Source organism: Odontesthes bonariensis, chromosome 5 (assembly GCF_027942865.1).
Source record: "Odontesthes bonariensis isolate fOdoBon6 chromosome 5, fOdoBon6.hap1, whole genome shotgun sequence".
NCBI classification, from domain to species: domain Eukaryota; kingdom Metazoa; phylum Chordata; class Actinopteri; order Atheriniformes; family Atherinopsidae; genus Odontesthes; species Odontesthes bonariensis.
This window is the reverse complement of record NC_134510.1, coordinates 32,032,197-32,053,030: the sequence shown is the minus strand read 5'-3', so window position 1 is coordinate 32,053,030 and position 20,834 is coordinate 32,032,197. Positions and strand designations below refer to the sequence as shown.

General features: G+C 39.9%; 1 protein-coding gene across 1 annotated transcript; it reads right to left on the bottom strand.

The window, feature by feature from the left end:
* Positions 1–3,780: 3,780 nt before the first annotated feature.
* cfap418 (cilia and flagella associated protein 418) lies at positions 3,781–19,751 on the bottom strand. The gene is made up of 6 exons (XM_075466800.1): positions 19,559–19,751; positions 18,950–19,052; positions 18,055–18,119; positions 17,609–17,674; positions 17,328–17,423; positions 3,781–5,703 (listed from the first exon to the last, which is right to left on the bottom strand). Exons 1-6 carry the CDS (start codon positions 19,687–19,689, stop codon positions 5,544–5,546), a joined length of 621 nt encoding a protein of 206 aa, XP_075322915.1. The 5' UTR covers positions 19,690–19,751; the 3' UTR covers positions 3,781–5,543.
* Between the last annotated feature and the right edge of the window lie 1,083 nt (positions 19,752–20,834).

The window sequence follows — 20,834 nt, the reverse complement described above, 5'->3', positions numbered from 1 at the left end:
TGGAGTTTATCACATTTTATTGACCATCACAGTAGGGGAAAATACATAACTCGTCCAGTCTGCGATTTACATCACCAACGCTGTTGACAGCCGTCCCAGCTGTCAACAGCGTTGACAGGGTTTCTTTGCCGCCTTTCGTCTATCCATGTCGCAAATTCCAGAGGTGCGGCCTCTTAACCCCCTTTTGTAGAAGGCGTGGTTAGGATCATTACGATGGATTTCGGCCGCCGGATTTATCAACAGCCGCTCGGTTTTACGATGGGATTGGTGTGGTACGCATGTTCTGTAAATCTCACTTGAGCCTCTGCGTACGACGAGTTCTCCGCTCATATATACGATGCTTTCTACGACGGCTTGATAAATGAGGGCCACTGTGTCTGTTAAATGATCTTGGATGCCATAAGAAAAAAAAATGCAGTGATCGGCAAATGGAAAGTGACCATTTTCTCTACAGGCATTCATTGGTATTCAGTTGGAAACGCAGTTTTCCCATCCCGTTATGAAACGATACCTTCCAAAAGCTCAATGTTTGTTGCTCTTCACTGACAATAAGAAAGTTCTGGCTTTGCATCTGATGTAGATGTAAGCACACAACACAGTGGATGTGTTTACACTTTGAAAAACAATGTCCTCGGTCACCATTAGGTCATTCTGGAGTAGAAGCGATTGTGGAGTACAAGTGACTTTCTAGCTAATTTTGTCTGATGGAGCGATGACGTGTGACACAGCAGTCTCTCTGTGTCTGATACAGTGGCAGCAACGCAGTGTGCACAAGACTTAAGTCTAAATCTAATATTTTTTAGGCCCATTGGTCCCAAAGCCCAATGGTCCTACAGCATATTCCTGCTGCTCCATGTTCCCACATTTCTAAGAATTTATTCAAATTTAGGCCCTATGTTCCACAACTAATAGAGAAAAAAGGTGTGCAGGCCAAATGTCTTTACACCTTTTTCGCTATTAGTTTACTTAGAAATGTGAGAACATGGAGTTGTGGGACATAGGGCCTAAGCTGTGGGACCATTGGGCTGTGGGACAAATGGGCCTAAAAAATAATGTTAAAAGTCTTTGTGATGTGGGACCAATGGACTGTGGGACCAGTGGGCTGTGGGACCAATGGGCTGTGGGACCAGTGGGCCGTGGGACCAATGGGCCTAAAAAATAAAAATAAGTCTTAGTGACGTGGGACCAATGGGCTGTGGGACCAATGGGCTGTGGGACCAGTGGGCCGTGGGAACATAGACACCCTCCCATGACGCAAATGCTCGCAAGCAACAGGTAGGATATACCACCACTGTTTGCTTCTCCTCACAGCTCAGGAATCACTTCTAAGTCATTATTAAAACTTTATTTCTCTCTAGAAGAAACTAAAGACTGATTAGGAACTCAATAGTGGGTTGTTTTATTCGAACACACCATATTCAGCAGTATAGATTTTCTGATTAACATGTTGACCATGACGCATTTCTGTTGTTTACTGAAAAACACAAAATCTCTCAGTAAAGCTTTCTAATATATGTTTCCCATAATAGCCAATATGCACTCAGCAGTGACATTCCTAGAGCAGCATGAGGACACCATCAACAGTCTGAATGTTTCTATAGTTACAGCTTTTGCTGGATAGTGTACTCCCAAAAGCATCAAAAGTGAAATACTCCACCAATTGGAACAGAAATGTACCAATTTCTCTTCTTTGGGTAGCTTTTGATAAACATTTTACTGAGCTTTTTTTAATTAAAACAACTATTTAAAAATGTGAGAGACGTCATAGTTTGTCCTTGTGGACAGAAGAGACTAAAGCAAAGTGATTCATCACTTGTCATTGGATTTGTTCACAGGAAGAAAATTCAACATACCAGATTCAAACCTTTAGATTTAGATTAAATTGCTTTTAAAGTTGCTGTTTACACATAAGAATGTATCATTCTTTTATTACAATATTAACCAAGTGTTACAACTGCACCGGTCAGCCATAACATTAAGACTACCTGGATAATATAGTGTGTGCTTTCCTCATCCTACCAAAAGAGCTTTGACCATTAAAAGCATGGTCAAAAAACATCTGAAGGTGTACTGGGGGATCTTAGCCAAGGATCCTTTGGGCCCTGTGGGTTGTGGGAAGGGTCTTCGTGTGTTGGACTTGCTTCCCATCAGATTGATATCTGGAGAGTTTGGAGGTCAGGGGAACACCTCAGGCTCTTTGACATGATTTTTAGCCCTTCAGAAGCCGTTCCCTCTGCAGAGAGCTGCTCGTTAGGGGCTGTGGGGGGTTGATTGTTTTGCAGAAATGTTTCGGTAGGTGTCAAAGTGAAATTCATACGAGTCCCTGGTTGCAGGTTTTCCCAGCAGAACATTGCATTGGATCAAGATAAGTCAGTGAGGTTACATGGCACTGAATGGATCGGATTAATGGCTTAAAGGGATAGTTCGCCTCTTTTGACATGAAGCTGTATGACATCCCATATTAGCAATATCATTTATGAACATTGACTTACCCCCCGCTGCGTCCTGTGAGCCGAGTTCCAGCCGAGTTTTGGCGTTGACGAAGGTAGTCCGGCTAGTTGGCTGGGGCTTAAAAAAATAAAGCGTTTTGCTTCTCAAAACAATATGCGTTCAAAAGAGCAATACATTTGCATCACAAAATCGTCCATCTAGGCGAGGCCATTTTTGCCTCCCTTGATATCAATGCGTCCAGCCACCTAGCGATAGCCGCACCTGTTTTGGTGTTTACTGCTCGGAAGCAGGGGACTGCTCGGTCTGCTCTTCGGTCTGCACAGTTTACACAGCCCGTAGTGATACGAAGGGAGAGAGAAATAGCGCCAAGCGATGAGGTCTGACTTTTTCTGGATGGACAATTTTGTGATGCAAATGTATTACTCTTTTGAACGCATATTGTTTTGAGAAGCAAAACGCTTTATTTTTTAAGCCCCAGCCAACTAGCCGGACTACCTTCGTCAACGCCAAAACTCGGCTCACATGACGCTGCAGGGGGTAAGTTAATGTTCATAAATAATATTGCTAATATGGGATGTCATACAGCTTCATGTCAAAAGAGGCGAACTATCCCTTTAATTACAATAAGACTGAGTTATTAAGTTCATGTAGACACCTTAAAGGGATAGTTCGCCTCTTTTGACATGAAGCTGTATGACATCCCATACTAGCAACATCGTTCCGAGCAGTGAACACAGTAACAGGCGCGGCTGTCGGCCGCCAATTTACCATTAGCTAAATTGTTGAGGTTTTGGTCTGTGACATAATGGGTCGAATGGAAAAAGCCCACCAGAACATACTGAATACATGTAGCTCAACATAACTGGGCTTGTTTTCATACTGATCGATAACTCAGCTCACTTCCATTTATGGTAAATGAGCAGAATTCATAAAGCACTTTTAAAATGGTGTTGACCACTCAAAGCTCTTTACACCCTTATTGAATCATTTCACAGCTGCTGTTACTCTGCAGGGTTTTCTTTATATTAGCAGCTCATCAGTAACATATAATCCCTTTAAACTGTGATTTGACTGTGAAGCACTGAATAAAATTTCATCAGACTGTCATCACTTCAAAAGCCGACACGAAGATCTATCGGGCAGGAAACTGCAGGTCTGTCATGTCACAACATCAAACCGCAGAGGAACTGCAGCTTTCTTTAAACTTTGATCACCAATAACAGGATGAGTCACGTTGTTAATAACATGTTTGACAGCCAGACTGTTGGATACATTGACTTATGTGTTGGTACATAAATATAGGTACACAGAAAGCATGAACACAACTGATGAAATTTGCCGTTCTGACATTTATGAAAGGAAAAAAAATTATACACAAAATATGAATCAATCAGGATTTTGTTTGGCTGATGACCCCCCCCCCCAAAAAAAAAAAAACAAGTTAAGCTGTTAAATATAAAGGGTTTAAATTCCAGATATCAGAGTTATTAGAGAGATGTTATTTACTTTTAGATGTATAACAGTAACTTGTTGGTATACATGTGAGTTAAATATAGTTACGATATAAAATCCTATGTATGCTAATATAAACAAAAATTTTTCAGAGGTTTATGCATTGAATTAAATTAGAGTTTTATCATAGAAGTATATGCTATATACACAAGTAATACTGTGTTATATTTGATCATATAAATACAGACTTATTGAGTATTATCAGTTGAATTTGCTGCTCAGCTTTTAAGTAGCTTTAAAAAGGGAGTTGAGCTCATTGCTTAGCCGTCTGTTTACTGTACTGGTTCCCTCTTTTTGTGAACTTCAATTTCAGCAAGAGTTTTCCTTCGATTTCAGTTCAATTAAAGAATATTTAATCATTTTGTCAAAACATTAAAATACATCACATCAGAATTACTCCTGTCTCTAATTACGCCTGTTACTTGTTCTGTGTTTGACGGATGTTAAATTCTAGACATCAAACTTTAACACTGGGGTGACCGAGGCTTTTCTGTAACTGCCCCCAGGCTCTGGAATAAGCTCCCCGTTGAGCTGCTTCTTATTTCTGACCTGGGCCTCTTCAAATCTAGGCTAAAAACCTACTTATTTAGGATTGCTTTTAATACCCAGTAGCATGATGACACTTTTATCTTATTTGATTTTGTTGTATTCTATTACTTTCACTGTTCTTTTGTTTTTACTTATTCTTCTCTTTATTTATTACCTGCTCTAAAGCACTTTGGTACATCGTAACGATTGTCTGTAAAGGGCTGTATAAATAAAATACATTTACATTTAATTTCAGCAATAAAACTGTAATCATCTTTAATCTGCTCATAATTTAGTCAACATAGCTTTGAGCTATTGTGTGGTTCCTCTTAAATTAAACATGTCGTTTCCCAGGTCAGTAATCAATTGAGCATTCACAGGTGATGAATAGCTGTATTCAGAAGAGTTGAAAGAAAAAAAAAAAAAGAAGTGTTGTGGCAAGGTTTCAGTCACTAAGTGCCCCTCAATATATTTATATAAACACTTTGTCCAGTCAGGTTTCACATATCACTCTCCAGCTCCACCTTCTTCTCCAAGTACGGTCACTTCTGGTTCCCAAGATTGTGACAAAATGCTAAAAAAAAGCTTCAAACAGCGGTTCACAAACCACTGGGTGACATCACCATGGCTTTGTTGACTTCTTTTATGTCTAAAATAGTGACTGAAGCCACCAGAACAGCTTCAGTCACAGTTTTAGTGGTTTTAGTGGAGGGATTGGACACCACTATTCCAGAGGATTATTCCCTCATTTAGGGTTTTGCTAAATGAGGAGAACGCCGTCTACAATACAAGCGTTGGGCAAATAAAATCATCTGCTGTTATACGACTCATCTTCATACTCACCAAACCATTCAGAGAACATTGGGACCACTTTCATCAACAATGATATGTTCCGTAGAAATGAATTTAGTCTTTGTGAAGTCTCTGATGGATAGACAGATGGATAGTGGGAAAAAAAAACATCCACTAAACAGATCATTTACAGACAAAGTGAGTGTCTTGTGTGCTTTGGCCCATTGGTGAACAGTGTGTTTGTGACTGAGGGGGAAACATTAGTCCTGGTGTTTGCCACAGACCCAGCTGAGCTGAGGCTGGTCCCTGAGGTCCGTCGGCTCCGAGGTGGAGAACCAGCTGCACTGGCAGGCATACGCCCGCAAACCTCTCCTCTTCTTTAGCTTGGTCCTGAGCTTCTGACGGTCGGGCATGTTGTTCCTGCAAACAGACCGGCAGAGACAGGATGGGGGGGTTTATTATTAATGAGGACATGACCTTAATATTCTCTCCTTGCAGACAGCTCCCAACTGTGGAGCTGCAAATCAATTCTTCCATTTCAAATTCAACAAGAGATTTAATGGGTTTGTTGGTAATTCAGATCTGCTGAAAGGAGACGTTTCTGTGCTGTGGAGAGAAAAGAAAAGGATTGTCCCGAGATAACCTTTTAACTACAAACAGATGTAAAAAAAAATCCTGTCCATATAAATCACTAATATATAATTAGAATGAATCCTTTATCATTATGAAGCTGTGAAGGACAGTGCCAAAGATCATTGTTGCAGTCGCAGGTTTGAGTCCCAGCCTTACAGAAAAGAAATGAAATAATTCTCCACAACATCTGAGAAATCAAGGCGAGAAAGTCAAATGTTAATCTTCTATAATCAAAAGACATTTATATAAGACAAAGAAACATCTGAAATTTTTTTTTCCATTTATATTTTTCATTGATATTTTGCTTTGAAAATGAAAACTGAAAGATACCCGACTAATGCTCAACAGAGCTTTTTAGCCTATTTTAGCACCTCATTTTGGTTTTTGCAGCACATTTACCCCATTTCAGCCTCAGTGTTTCCAGGTATAGACATCTTTTATTGTGACATTGTACATTATCCCTAAGGGAAGCACTATTTCAGAGATGGCACACTTCTACCAAAAATAAACATTTGTGAAAAAAAACTCAAGCTGCAGCATTAGAAAAAAATAAAAAAATAAATAAAAACATGAATGAACAAAGTGAACTAAAGCCCCATTTCCACTATGCAGTCCGGTACGGGTCGATTCAGAACGGTTTGCTTATTTCAGTGTTTCCACTACCACGAATGCGTACCGGTCCCATGGTACCCGTTACCATTTTTGTAACCCTTCTGCTTGGGGTACCTAGCACACGGGACCGGTTCCAGGCTCTTCTCTCCGTTGTTGGCGAGGAGGCTGTGCAGCGGGAACTCGATGACGCTGTGCGAAACGAAAAAGTTTTCCAGCTCATTGCTGCAAAAATGGCAGAGAGTAGTTTCAACCGGACAGTGAGCCAGAGTCGCATTAAGCTGGATTTACAGTTGACGCGTCGCTCACGGCACAGTCGACCCGTGACGTCAAAATGACGTTTCAGGCCTGCAGGCGCTTCCCTTGAAAAGATGGCGCAGCGCGTTGTCGTGCACCAGTCGATTTTTGTAACTTGGCTGTGCCGAGAACGACAAACCGGATGGACCAATTTGAGACCAGGCTCAGTGAGGAGGTGCGTCTGTACAGCACCTGTACGAAACAGCACAGGGACCAACGTAAACTCCCAAAACTGGTGGACAGAGACTGGCAGAACTTTGGGGAAAGAGGGAGAGTTCTGTAAGAATGTGTGGAAGAAGCTACGGGACAGATATGTGAAGGCAAAGAAGAGGGCAGAGACTCGAAGTGTTGATGCCGGGGGCTTCAGACCTTCACCTCTATTGACAGAGTAGTCTTGGCTCACCAACTTCGTGAAACACAGAAACACACTAAGCATTTCATCTTCCAGATCCTGCAGCAGTATCATTGATGACAGTGTTCCTGCTCTTGACAGGGGTATTGTTTTCTTCTAGACTTTCTTCGTTGTAGAGCAACCTTCATGTAGCAGCGCCACCTCTGTGACGGACAAAATTGCAACTACTGGCGCAATCGACTTCCATCCATCCATCCATCATCTTCCGCTGGTCCGGGGATCGGGTCGCGGGGGCAGCAGCTTGAGCAAAGAGACCCAGACGTCCCTGTCCCCGGCCACTTCCTCCAGCTCTTCCGTGGGGACCCCGAGGCGTTCCCAGACCAGCCGAGAAACATAGTCTCTCCAACGTGTCCTGGGTCTTCCCCGGGGCCTCCTCCCAGTGGGACGGGCCCGGAACACCTCACCAGGGAGGCGTCCAGGAGGCATCCTAACCAGATGCCCGAGCCACCTCATCTGACTCCTCTCGATGCGGAGGAGCAGCGGTTCTACTCCGAGCCCCTCCCGGATGACCGAGCTTCTCACCCTATCTCTAAGGGAGAGCCCAGACACCCTGCGGAGGAAACTCATTTCGGCCGCTTGTATTCGCGATCTCGTTCTTTCGGTCACTACCCACAGCTCGTGACCATAGGTGAGGATAGGAACATAGATTGACCGGTAAATCGAGAGCTTCGCCTTCTGGCTCAGCTCCTTCACCACGACGGGCCGGTGCAGAGCCCGCATCACTGCAGACGCCGCACCTATCCGTCTGTCAATCTCCTGCTCCATTCGTCCCTCACTCGTGAACAAGACCCCGAGATACTTGAACTCCTCCACTTGGGGAAGGATCTCATTCCCGACCCGGAGAGAGCATTCCACCCTTTTCCGGCCGAAGACCATTTCATGCCGGCTATATATGGTGGCGCAATCGACTTGCGCCACCATATATAGCCGGCATGAAATCGTGACGTCATCAACACCACTCGCGCTAGGAGACGCGGCAACCATGCTAGAGGCTACGCACTCCGCCCACCCCTGAGGGTCCCCTTGGTACAGTGGGAACGCAAAGCTGACCCCACAGCGACCCGACCCGTACGAAGTGACCCGAACCGTACTGACAGTGGAAACGAGGCTTAAATGGTTGAAAAGTGAGTTGTGAAAGGCAGGCTGGGTAATTGGATTAATGCTGAAAAAGCCCAATTCTGAGCCCACCACATGCAGCATCTGTGAAAATCCAGGACACATTTTCTTTTCCATTAAGATATTTGATGTGAACATTAGTTACAGCACCTGACTGATATCTGCAGGACTTCATGTGCCGTTCTGCTGCCACATGATTGGCTGGCTGGATAAATGCATGAACAAGCAGGCGTCAGGTGTTCTTAATAAAAAATATTTGGTGTAAGTACTTCTGCTTCCTAAGATAATTGACGCAGCTTTAATCAAATACTCGGTCCAAATGCACAGTAATTATTGTTTACGTTTATGCACCTGGCAGATGCTTTTATCCAAAGCGACTTACACTCATATCCCATGTAGGCAGGCAGCATTAGGGGGTCTTGCCTAAGGAATTCAAACCCTGTGCTGCCACCTTTCTTGTGGCTATCTCACCACTACACCATCCAGTCACCGTATTCATTGTAAACATCTGGACTGAAATCAGCCTCTAAAGACCTATAGCATCAGGATGCACTAGTTCAGCAGCTGAACTAACATCAGGAACACCCAACAGACAAACCGTGGAAATTTCCTGATTCATAACACTTTTGCAGTTGCAAAACAGATGTTTTCATTATACATTTCATATCAAGAAGGTAATCCTCACCGATTGGTAAAGATTTTGTTCCAGAATTTAAATGTCTGAATAGTGAAAATGTTTTTCAAGATTATAAATGAATCGGTCATAAATAAAACATTATAGGATTCTTGGATACATTAAATTAGATGCAACGCTTATAAAACAAAAACATTACTAATTCTTATAACCGTTTTAATTTATATTTCTTGGAAAACATTTACAGAACTCAATAATCCTGAATTATTGTTGTACACGGAAAAAAGAAATCCTTTAAATCTTCATTAAATCAAAAAAAAAAAAAAAAAAAAAAAGTACACTTGTGGAAAGAAAATGAACAAGCAGACACTAAACTGAAGAGCTCTTAGTGCACTTTTCTCCTTCTGGTGGAAATAAAAACACTTATCAGGTAAGCCTCCGGTGCAGGTAGTGACAGATGAACCATTTCAAATTAATTTGGCAGTATAAAGAGAGATTTGTCGATGTGAGGATGAATATTATTATATGAATTGGACTCATTTAGATTTTAATCAATTTGATTATTATTATATTACGACGAGTTGGCTTGAATTAGCTTCTCTGTAGGTCCTGAGATGCCACTTGTGATTTGTTGCCATATAAAACAAAACCGAACTGATGGAGAATACCAAATCAAGGCCAAAGGAAAAACAAACACGCTCCTCAATCTTCCATTTAAAAAAATAAATCTAACTAAATTAGTTACTTTAAATGTCTTCAAACGCATGTAACTGAGAGTCAGGCTGATGCGCTCGCTCTTAATTTAATCACATATTTTCGGTATATTCATAAAGGGTCAAAGAGTAAAACTTTAAGATTTGAAAGATTTTAATTAGAAGCCGTAACAAACATTTTAACCATCTGAGCTGTTCGTTACTCTTCAGTATTTGTAGCAGGAGGGTCAGAGCTCCACTGCTGAGGGACTTTCTGGATGATGTGATTGACATAACAACATGAAGGGCAAACTCAACATCTTGAGTGCTCCTGAGTGTTTCCAAGTGCTCTGAACTTAAAGTCACACTAAAAGTACATTGCACACTTAAATGAAAAAAAATGCTTCATGATAAAATGTCAGTGGCATTAATGTGTAGGTTTTAAGTTGGTGTGAATAGTTGACTCATGGTCAAGTTACTCTGAAGGTTTTGTACCTTCTCCGAGAACTTCGCCAGGAGTTCTGAAAACAAACAGCTTTTTCTTCATCTATTCACTTTTAAAAAGCAAAACATGACGACTACAGGAACCAGCTGCACAGTCCCCATCATGTCAACAGAACATTTGAGAACTCTAGTATTTAATTTCTAACAGCTCCCAGCTGTTTGGGCTGACTTTTTTTTTTGTTGTAAATTTGACACATTCCCATCTTATTTCAATCTCATTTATACATGGTAACAGAAGGGTTTTGTTCAAACTTTTGAAAAACACCCCTTTCATTGAAACTGATTCACAGCACAATAATAATTTGCATTTGAGTGATCCAGACCTTTCGTAGGAGTGTCGTAAAATAGTCCGCTGTTATTCGAATCGAGTTTGCTTGACTAATGGATTGTATATTTAATTACCTTGAAGCAAACATGAATAAATAAATATATACATTATACCCCAAAATGATGCTGACATTATTCTGTTGAATTAAATGATGCACTAATTGAAGGTTAATTTGACTCTGTAAATAACAAGGTCAATGGGAAGTGTAACCAGCGGCTGACTTGCTACTTTTGGATGCCTTAGCGCGTCAGGCTCTTGGAGACAGACGAATGGCTGACATCGCGATTAAGACCCCCCTCATCGACGTGCCATCATGATGAGGCAACAACTGATTGCACGGCTTTTTTTAAAGCCATTTTCATATCAAACCATTTCTTTTTTTATTTCAGGGACATTACGAACTACAGGAGACACGGAATAAACAGCACTGGTAATTGCTTCCCATTTCTTCGCTTTAGCAGGTCCCGTAATTCCACTGCTGACACTGCTAAAAATGACAGATTTTCCTTTTTGGATCTCTGAAAGCAGAACTTCTCAGAACCCCTAAAGTTGTTCTTTTTGCGCCTTGAGGCCATTCTCATGACTCAACACTTCCTGGCACAGGAGCGAGGAAGCACAGCTCATAATATGGTATAATCATTGGCGTGGAGTATGCAAATTTACTTTCCTTGTGAATACGCACGGGTGGCATTCATCATTTACGCAGGTCGTTTACACACTTTTTCCGAAGTTAAGAGCGTTTGTTGAATCTGACGTGGCGTGTTCGTACGAGACCTTCGCACGAAAAAAAAAAAAAAAAAAAAAGAGACAAATTTAGAATAAAAATAGGAAAATGTTCTTGCATGAGACCCAATGATCTGATTGCAATGTAGGCCGGGACGAATTGCAATCAAATCACCATTTCACACTTGTTTTTGTCGTCTAGCCATAGCAACAGAAAAAAAACAAAAAAAACAAAAACAAATGAAAAGAACTACAATACGAGAACTGCAGCACTAAAACACTAAAAGTGCCAGTACACTTGTTCAGAACTGTTTAGAGGAGTCAAAAAGTTTCTGGGTCCTTCTCCATCTGAGCCATGCTTAGGCTGACATGAACATGGGGTTTTTAAAAACTGGGCGTTTCCCTCCTCAGTCCTCCAAAAAATAAAAAGCCCACATCAAACATTTAGAAAAAAAATCTATTCAAATAGAATTGCAAAACACAAGCCCCACAGTGACATAAATGCATACACACATGGTGCAAGTGATAATACTTCCAATATCATTGCCCAGACCACTTTCACTGGCAGTAAGAGGCACTCTTCAAAGGGGAAGATACCGCACACTCTTGTCCATCATGCTGAATTTATTGTAGAAACAACGTTTCGGCCAGTGTGGCCTTTATCAAGTTTTTACAAAAAGTTTTTTAGTAAGTAAGAGGCACTCTGTCATACCTCAACTCACCTGCTAAATAGTTCAGTTTTTTTAACCTTCCTAACAGCACTGACAGGTGTCGTCAGCCAGACGTCTTCGCAACCACTTTATTCTTAAAGTTGGACAGCTAGAGGTCCTCAAAAACCGGGGATGTTGGTGCTGGATTATGTAGCAGTGCACTCAGTAGCACATTACGACACCTCCGTTCAGAGTCACTGTATATTTAGGTGCAAACATTTAAAAAGTGCTCTTAATGAGGTTAGCACCAACATCTTGCTGACATCTCCCGTAGCCATGGCGACAAAGAGATACGCGGCACATATTTTAACGTCGGACCGAGGAGATAATGATGCACAGTCTGCCATCGCAGGTCAAAAACCCCAGTTTTCAGTCTATATATAAAACCAACTAGTCAGAAAAAAACTTCACTCTAAGGTGTTTTCAAAAAAGCTTCAGTCATTAAAATAAAATAAAAATCTAAGAATACTTCTCATGTAGAATGAAGTCAGTACGTTAAATAAACAAGTCTCATTAAAGCACATCCTGACAATAAGACAGTCCCCATAACCAGTTCATGCAAGGTTAATTCAAACTGGATCACCATATCCCATGAAGGTTACAAGTGAGTTGAGATAGAGCCTTGGTACAGGCCAAGGCTGAGCAACAGGACATCACAGGAAAAGAGATTTCATAGGGCCTATATAAAGGGGCACAGGAGAAAAACTGTCCATTACATACAGAAAACTGCTGCTTTATAAAAACAAGTTCATTCAAGCTAGTTTTTGATTAATCTTTTAAGAGCAGTCATGTGACAAACCGATTCACATTAACACTCAACACAAATGTTTCACACCTGCAAGAGACCCAGCTGATAATCCATCAGACGGACACTAAAATCGTTCAGGCCATTCATCACAGTCAATGGTGTTAACCTGCATGTCAAACAGAGCGAAACGAAACCATCAATTCTGGGATAAAAATCAGACTTAACCCGTCTACACGACAGCAGACAAAGTGACTGCAGCTCTGCTCAAAAACAAATGTTTTACTTCTCAGATCCAGCGCTCATTTTCATGATCTTTAACTCAAAAAGTGGGCTAAACAGACAGTGAAAACAGCCAAAATCCAATTGGAAAAAAGGAATACCAAAATATCGAATCAAAAACTTCACTGTTACACATTCTCCTTTAAATATGAATTCAATATTTCCATCATTAAATGTACACCTTTTTTCAAAATCGAGCAAACAAAAATAACTGAATGCACAAGATTATGGTTCCACTGGAGTTGCAGAAGGGTTGAGCAGATGAAAGTGGAGTTGAGCTACAACAAAGGACTCTGAAATAAATGATATGCAGACTACTTTACTGAATTGTGAATAACAGCCTGACCTCTAAACCTTTCCTCCATAATTCACTGAACAAGGACATAATGATATGAACATATTGGAATATGTTATAAGAGCAAATCATTTTATTATTTTTTTGCATAGATGAAACTTTCACAACGGTGCTAAACTGACAAGTCAAATGCATCAGGGGAGCCACTTTTACCACAAAAAGCATGTAATGCAGCAACCCTAACTGTGGAAGATGCTAATCTTGACACTATAATGAGCATTTTAATTTGTTGTTGCAGTCCCTTGGTTTTGATAAGAAATCATTGATTTTTTTACCGTTTATGCACATCATGCTAAATATCAGTGAATAGTTGTTCTAAAGGTTTTTAAACGCAGCTAACTTGCCAAGTCAAAGCGACCAGTGCTAGAAACGGTAGGCGTCAAAGTGAAATTCTTGCGAGTCCCTGGTTGCAGGTTTCGCCAGCAGAACATTGCATTGGATCAAGATGATAAATCAGTCAGTGGGGTTACATGGCACTGAAAGGATCGGATAATTGGCTAAATTACAATTATTAAGTGCATGTAGACACCTTAATCCGACAAGAACCAGAAGTCGGAAGAGACGATATTACTGTTGTTGTCGCCGTCAGAAAGAAACAAACAACTCGATGGAGAATGCGCCGTTGTGCATCGCGTTTGTGCAATAAGCAGCTCATCACAAACGAAATGTAGAGGGACGTAGCTTCATTTTGCTCTTCATTCGCCATTTCCTCGAATTCCCGAGTTTGATTCGATTCATTCACCGCCATATATCCCAAGGATAATTGGGATAAAATGTTTTTGAACTGACCAAATGACTCCGATATACAGCTCCACTAAAGCTCTGTGACTTGTGTCTTACGGTGTAATATCAGCAGGATGTGACTGAGCCCCGCAGAGGAAGATAAAAGGATAAAAATCCAGACTGAGTTCAGCAAATGTCTCAGCGCGCCTACACGCCTCCATCATCCGAGTTTGATTTCTGCTGCAGCCTGTCAGGTGCAGTTACAGTAAAAAGGATTACATGGTGTCACCAGGAATTAGCCTTTACCCTCCTGCTGCTGCACATGAGCACAAAATGGGACCATCATCAGGAGTAAGAAGGAACATGAAATGAGTCATTTTGTCAAGTAATCAAATTATGTAGAGCTAGTTTGTCAAATTATCATAATTGGATGAAAAGGCGAGGCTTGAAGTGGAACATCAATACATTTGGTGGGTTGATTAAACTATGCTCACAGATCAAGCATAAAAAAAATAAAAATAAAAAAAAGAGTTAAGAATTGCGAGCTGGCACCAAAATACTCATTTAAGTTGGAAAAATTAACTTTAGGGGAAATTATGTTTACAAATAGAAATTTTTATAATTTGCTGTTCGTGGGAAAAAAAACAAACAAAAAAAAACTAACCAACCTGATATGCAAACTTAAACGAAGTTCAGTTCAGGATTTTACATGAAAGTGAATTTTGTACTTTGTTAAATGATAAATAATTCAAATGAATAAGCATTTAATTGCATACCCAACTTTAAAAAAAAAAATAAAAAAAAGTCACAGGATGGTGTAAAATAATTATTCTGCTACTTTATATTCCAGTCATGCTGATCTGAAGACGCAGAACTGTTCCTATTGGGAGTTAAATGTAACTGCTGTTATGGTTTATCCTGGATGTGGGCAGCTTAATGGAGGCTCTAACATGAATTTTAAACATGTTCATGTTTTCTTAAAAAGTATTTTTTTTCTCATCTTTACTTGTTTTAAGAGTCTGTGGGTGGAAAGAAGGAGCCATCAAGAAAAAGAACGCAACAGCTTCATGGTTAAATACTGCCACCTACTGGCCTGAATGAAAAACAACCAAAACTTTTCCGACATACAGATCCACTTTAATAACAAGCTCCGTTAGTCATGACAGATATTTGGGGTCTTTGGCAACATGGCATAATGGAATGCTGCAAATGTTTTTTGTTTAGACAGATATTATCTAAGAAAATAACAATAGAGAACCTAGTCTTCTCCGAAAGATCACTCATATATAAGTGAAATTAAAATAACAGGCATGTTTATGTTGCTGTGAGACCCTGATTAACAGTCCAGGATCTCCCTTGCAAGTCAACATTGAACTACAATCACTGTAACGTAGGATTTTACTGCCAAGTCTTCTTGCTTTTCAGATACAAAATGCAAGATAAACCATAATAAATATAATTTAATGCTCAAACGAGTTATAAAGCTTTATTCACTCTGGACTGGTAAAAAAAAAAAAAAAAAAAAAAAAAAAAAAAAAAAAAAAAAAAAAAAGCATCTCAGATGCTGCTGCATCATGTTGCAGATTCTGATTCAATTTTTGTGCCAAATTGCTGCACTTGTTGCATCAACAGTGTACTCATTCAAATTCACACAGTGTTGTTTCCTGTCAAAACACAGCAAGGAGCTCACAAAAGGCTGACACCCACAGCAATATGATGGATGTCGAGCAGACTTGGCTCTGGCAGACTGGCTTTGTGGGAAAGGTGAAGTTCATGTGGTTTTAAAAAAAAAAAAAAAAGCCTCATTTGTCACAAAATTTAAAGGAGCTCCCTTTGAAAGTTTTGCATCATAGATACAGCAAGGAAAGAAAGTAAAAACAAAAAGTGCCAACAGTAATTTGATATAACCCATCATCCGTTCTTGACCACCTCTAAATTACCGTTTCATTTCATCTTCTCAGGGGAAAGACCTATTTTTCCATTATTTTTTGCCAAACTGGTAACGACTGGTTGAGCAGTAGAGTCGCTGATAAGATCGTGATGGGAAAAGGTTCAGCAATCTCCAGAAAACTATGATTCAAACTGCAATTTAACAATCGTACAAATTCTAAAATTGTGGAGACAAAACTGCAAAGACTATTCCATCGTCTGAGGTGCAAAATATTAATAAAAGATTCAAAGGAGACATCCTGTGGGCATCCTTAGGCCAGTGTAAAAACAAGCATGATTCTGTAATGGAAATCACTGCATGGGCTCCAGAACACTTTGAAAGCAAACGGTCTGTGAACACAGTTCACTGAGACATCAGATGCAGGTTAAAGCTTTACTATGAGAAGAGGCCATATGTGAACATGATCAAGAAATGTTGCCGTCGTCACTGGACCAAACCTTTAAAAATGGACCGAGACAAAGTGGAAACTGATCTGGGGGTCGGGTTAATCAAGATTTTAAATTATTTTTTAAAAATTTTGGACACTGCATCCTCTGGACTGAAGAGAAGAGGGACAATCAATGCCGTCATCAGCGCTCAGTTTAAAAGCCTGTGCCTCTGATGTATGGGAATGCATTAGTGACTATGGAGCTGGTGACTTGTACATCTGGAAAGGCAACAGCAACACTGAAAGGTTTAAACAGGTTTTAGAGGAACATATGCTCATATCCAGGCTTTGTCCATTTCAAGGAAAGCCTTGCATGTTTCAGCAACACTAAAAACATTTGGCTCATTTCAAAATGTGAAAAAGACAACCCAGAACTGTTAAGCTAGAATCCTATATCAGAGAAGAATGGGACAACATTCCTCTGCCAAGAGGTCCAGCAGCCGGTCTCCTCAGTTCCCAGACGGTTGTTAAAAGAAGACGGGATGCTACAGTGGTAAACTTGGCCCAAGTTTTTAAGCAAGGGAATTGTTTCATTAAACATATGAAAAAAAAAATAAGAAAAAAAGGTACATTTGACTTGTTTTAACCCACCAGGACTGATTATAACATCTTGTGATATTCATTTAGTTTTGACACGTTTGTGTTTGCCTCAATGATTTATCCATTCAACAATCTTACATATTTTCTGTTGTATGTAAACGACATGCATTCTGCTGTATAAAAAGTGCTGACCAAGTAATCTCCAGTGCTGGTCAGGACTCTTGATAAATGATCAATTCAAGAAAAATTAAATCAAGTGAATATTGGCTGCATGAGAACTGAAAAGAATAGAACATGAGATGATTAAAGCGGAGAAATTTGTTCTCCTGTGAAAACAACGTGGCAGGAAGCCTTCAGACTCACCTGAGGAACAAGTAGTCACATGATGGGTCCCACTCACAATCATCAAACATCAGCACCCGGAAGTCACAGGATATACACCTCAGTTGATCACATGACCTATTGATTCACATCACCAGTCAGTTAGTTCTTTAAACAAATAAAAAATGGCTATCATTCAATGTCCAGAATTTTAATTATGAATGTATTTGGTAAAGTTTTGCATCTTGATAATACAAAAACACATGAGAAATGACAGAAGTTCTTAGTGTGAAATGGTTTTTTTTTTCTCCCCCTTCCCACACCTCTTGGATGTGGCTGTTCCAACACCATTAGTGACTGAGCTCCCACCAACGAAAACAGGACAGCACCTGGAAGCACAAGATAGCGCAAATAAAAAAAAATAAATGCAAGAAAGTAGCCAGAATAACAGGAATCATCCAGTTTTGATGTAATGATTAGAAAAGAAATGTGCAGCCTACTTCCAACTTTATGTACTCGCATTCAGTGAAGGGATGTGCCAGTTATTTGGCTTAAGGTTTTTCCTCACTGATGCCAACAAAACACTTTCAAAACAACAGACCATCTTCTTTGTCTCTAATTAACTCTCCTTTAGACTATAACTGAATAAAATAAAATCATTCACCTGCTAAGGCAAAGTAAAGTGAACTTGCTTTAAATCTTTGTGGTGTTTAATATCTCTTGACAACAAAAGGTTTTATTTTCACTGAAAATTAACTGAATAACTTACTTTCTTCCTACGGACGGAAAGGACTGCTTCTTCTCATCTTGTCGTCCTTTAGAAAGCTGTTCAGGCTAATATGTTTGATTTAAAAAGAAAAAACATGATATAAAATCCTTAATCTACAGCCAGCTGTTCCTTCCATGTGTTTAGCTTATATCTTACAGTTAAATAAAATGAACACAAGTGTTGTCACATTTTCAAACCCAGGCATCTGTGTATGGTTCTCATTGGTTAATCATAGTGCAGGTTAAGATTTGGAGATGTGGCAGCTGCTTCATATAAAAAAAAAAAATTCTGGCTGAAAACAAGTGGAATAACTTTATGATAAAGCCATAAAGTATTTAAGCTACATTTAGTTGTAAACAGCTTCCTCTTTTCTCAGAGAGTAGCTTAAAGCCTCAATTTAAAACAGCTGCCACCTGCCTTCCATTTGGTATCAAATGTAACTGTCCACACCTGGATTTCATTAGTGCTGAAGCAAAGAACAAAGAGCAGCCCTAAATGGTAGGACAAAAGAATCAAGAAGAACCATTTTTTTTATTTTATTAATTTTCAGGTTATCTAGCTTGTCACTAACTTTGTTTTTTAAATAATGTGGCATCAATGTATGTTTATGAAAATCTTTAATCTTAAAACAGCTACAAAGAACACAGTGCAATCACAGAAAACGCTGAATCAGAAGACAAATCTTATTATTTCATTAGTTAGAAAACTAATTAAAACTGTTGTAGGGTTATAGATGCACTATGGTATATATTTTTTGGAGCAGTGACGCAAAATAATAGGACACAAAACATCTTTGACCACATCTTGTTGAAGCTGATGAGATAAGTCATCCATGGCAGTTTGCAAAGCTTTACTTTCTCTTCCCAGCTGGTTGCATTAACACATGAAACTTTACCTTTGATTTTAGGGAATCGCTGAAATCATCATCCAGTAATTCTTCCAGAAGGGCATCGATATCCTCTGAAACGCTGCTTATCGGCTGCTCAGGTTTCGAGGCACTAAATCAGTAACAAAAATGAGTGTCTCTGCATTGTCCCAGTGGCTTGTGACAATATGAGTGAATTTCTCACACAGTTAAGCTGTGTGAAAGATTCTCCAGTGTCTTTGGCTGTAAACCTTTCAAACTTGTGTAAATAAATATTGAAATATCAACCTGTTTATGCCTCGGAACAATTTCTTGTGATAGGGTAAATAATACTGCATGAATTCATTTTTATTCATGTTGTATTTCAAGAGTGGGTTATAGCCACTTCAAGCAAGTTATCAATATCAATCAACAACAGTGACAAAGAATAAACCTAAAGCCTAAAAGAGATGTTGTCTATTACAAATATTCACAGCATAGCTGGTGCTACACAAACTGAATTTACTGACATTCTGTAACTTTAGTTAGTCAGAGTTATTTAAGGCCCACAATATATTGTTAATTAGACGTCTTCAACGTTTGAAAGCAATGCTTATTAGCTTTTAGCTAATATCGGCTAACCAAACTAGCTTTATTTACCTGTATTTTCTCTTCTCGTCTGTTTTTAATGTCTCGCCCGAGGCCTCGTGAGCTGAAGACGCCACAGAAACACTGCGACAAAACTTTTTTTCTACTTCATCCAGCAGTTCATCCAGATCATCATCGGCCATCGTTACTGCCTCTCTTGCTCTGGAGCTAAGCAGTATACAGGGCAGCTTCCATTATTGCTCAGAGCGTTCGCTGTTGCTATGTAACAAAGCGGAAATGACGCTTAATCAGACTTCAGAATAAAGATCCAAATTAAAAAGGGACAAAAAAAAAACAAAAAAAAAAAACAGAGACCTGGCCAGGAAAGATTAGTGGTATTGTTTTCACATTTCAAGATGGAAAACTCATTATGAAATTAACATTAGTTCCCCGGCTTCCTCCCACTGTCCAAAGACATGCATGTTATGTTAATTGGTGTCTCTAAAATTGTCTTTAGGAGTGAGTGTGAGCGTGTGTGGATGTTTGTCTGATTTGTCTCTGTGTGGCCCTTTGATGGACTGGCGACCCGTCCAAGGTGTACCCCGCCTCTCGCCCGATGACTGCTGGGATAGGCTGGGATACCCCCCAAAAGGGCCCTTATATGATTGTATGAGTGAGACAAGAATTTCATCACGCATTTTTACTGAACTAGTCCTTATTTCTTAGTTCATATACATATGGAAATTGAACTGAAACATATGTTGGCTCACCAGTAACGTCATTATACCTCCAATCAAAACCCAATGACATCATCCTGATAACGTCTCTGCCTTAACATATAATGATAACAATAATAACTTGCAGCACTCCTAACTTTGATACACATCAGGCAGAACTTCAATAGTTCAGGGCTGTGTGAAAAATAAGTACGTTCTACACCACTGAACTGCGTTGGTCCCAGCACCATGTTACGTTATGATAGCGCTAAGGATTTTATTTTGAATATGAGACCGGAAGCTCTGTTATTTGCCTTTTTTTTTTTTTTTTGTAAACACATTACATTAGTGTTAGCCTGATAAACCAGCCTAAATGGATTGGATGTCTAATTTAGTCTGGCACCGATCAATGGATACAACGGAACATTGTTGATGAGCACAACCCGTTGTCTTTCAAACCGCGTCTGTGCCTATAGGCCAACGCTCTGACCAATCAGCGCAACTGACTGTGACGTAGTAAGCGCGACAGAAAGCTTTGGTGGGAGGGGACTCTTCCAAAACTGATGCCAAGCACAGATTCTATAATAGGACAGATACGCCACTCACGGTGCATTTCCGGTTTCCAACGAGGC

What these genes read in the sequence shown, in the direction of transcription:
- cfap418 (XM_075466800.1), bottom strand. Translation starts at nt 19,689, where the DNA reads ATGGCCGATGATGATCTGGATGAACTGCTGGATGAAGTAGAAAAAAAG. An exon ending in GACGAGAAGAGAAAATACAG is followed by an intron (nt 19,053 to 19,558) that starts GTAAATAAAGCT and finishes TTACTGATTTAG; the next exon opens with TGCCTCGAAACCTGAGCAGC. An exon ending in GGAACAGCCACATCCAAGAG is followed by an intron (nt 17,424 to 17,608) that starts GTGTGGGAAGGG and finishes GTGAATCAATAG; the next exon opens with GTCATGTGATCAACTGAGGT.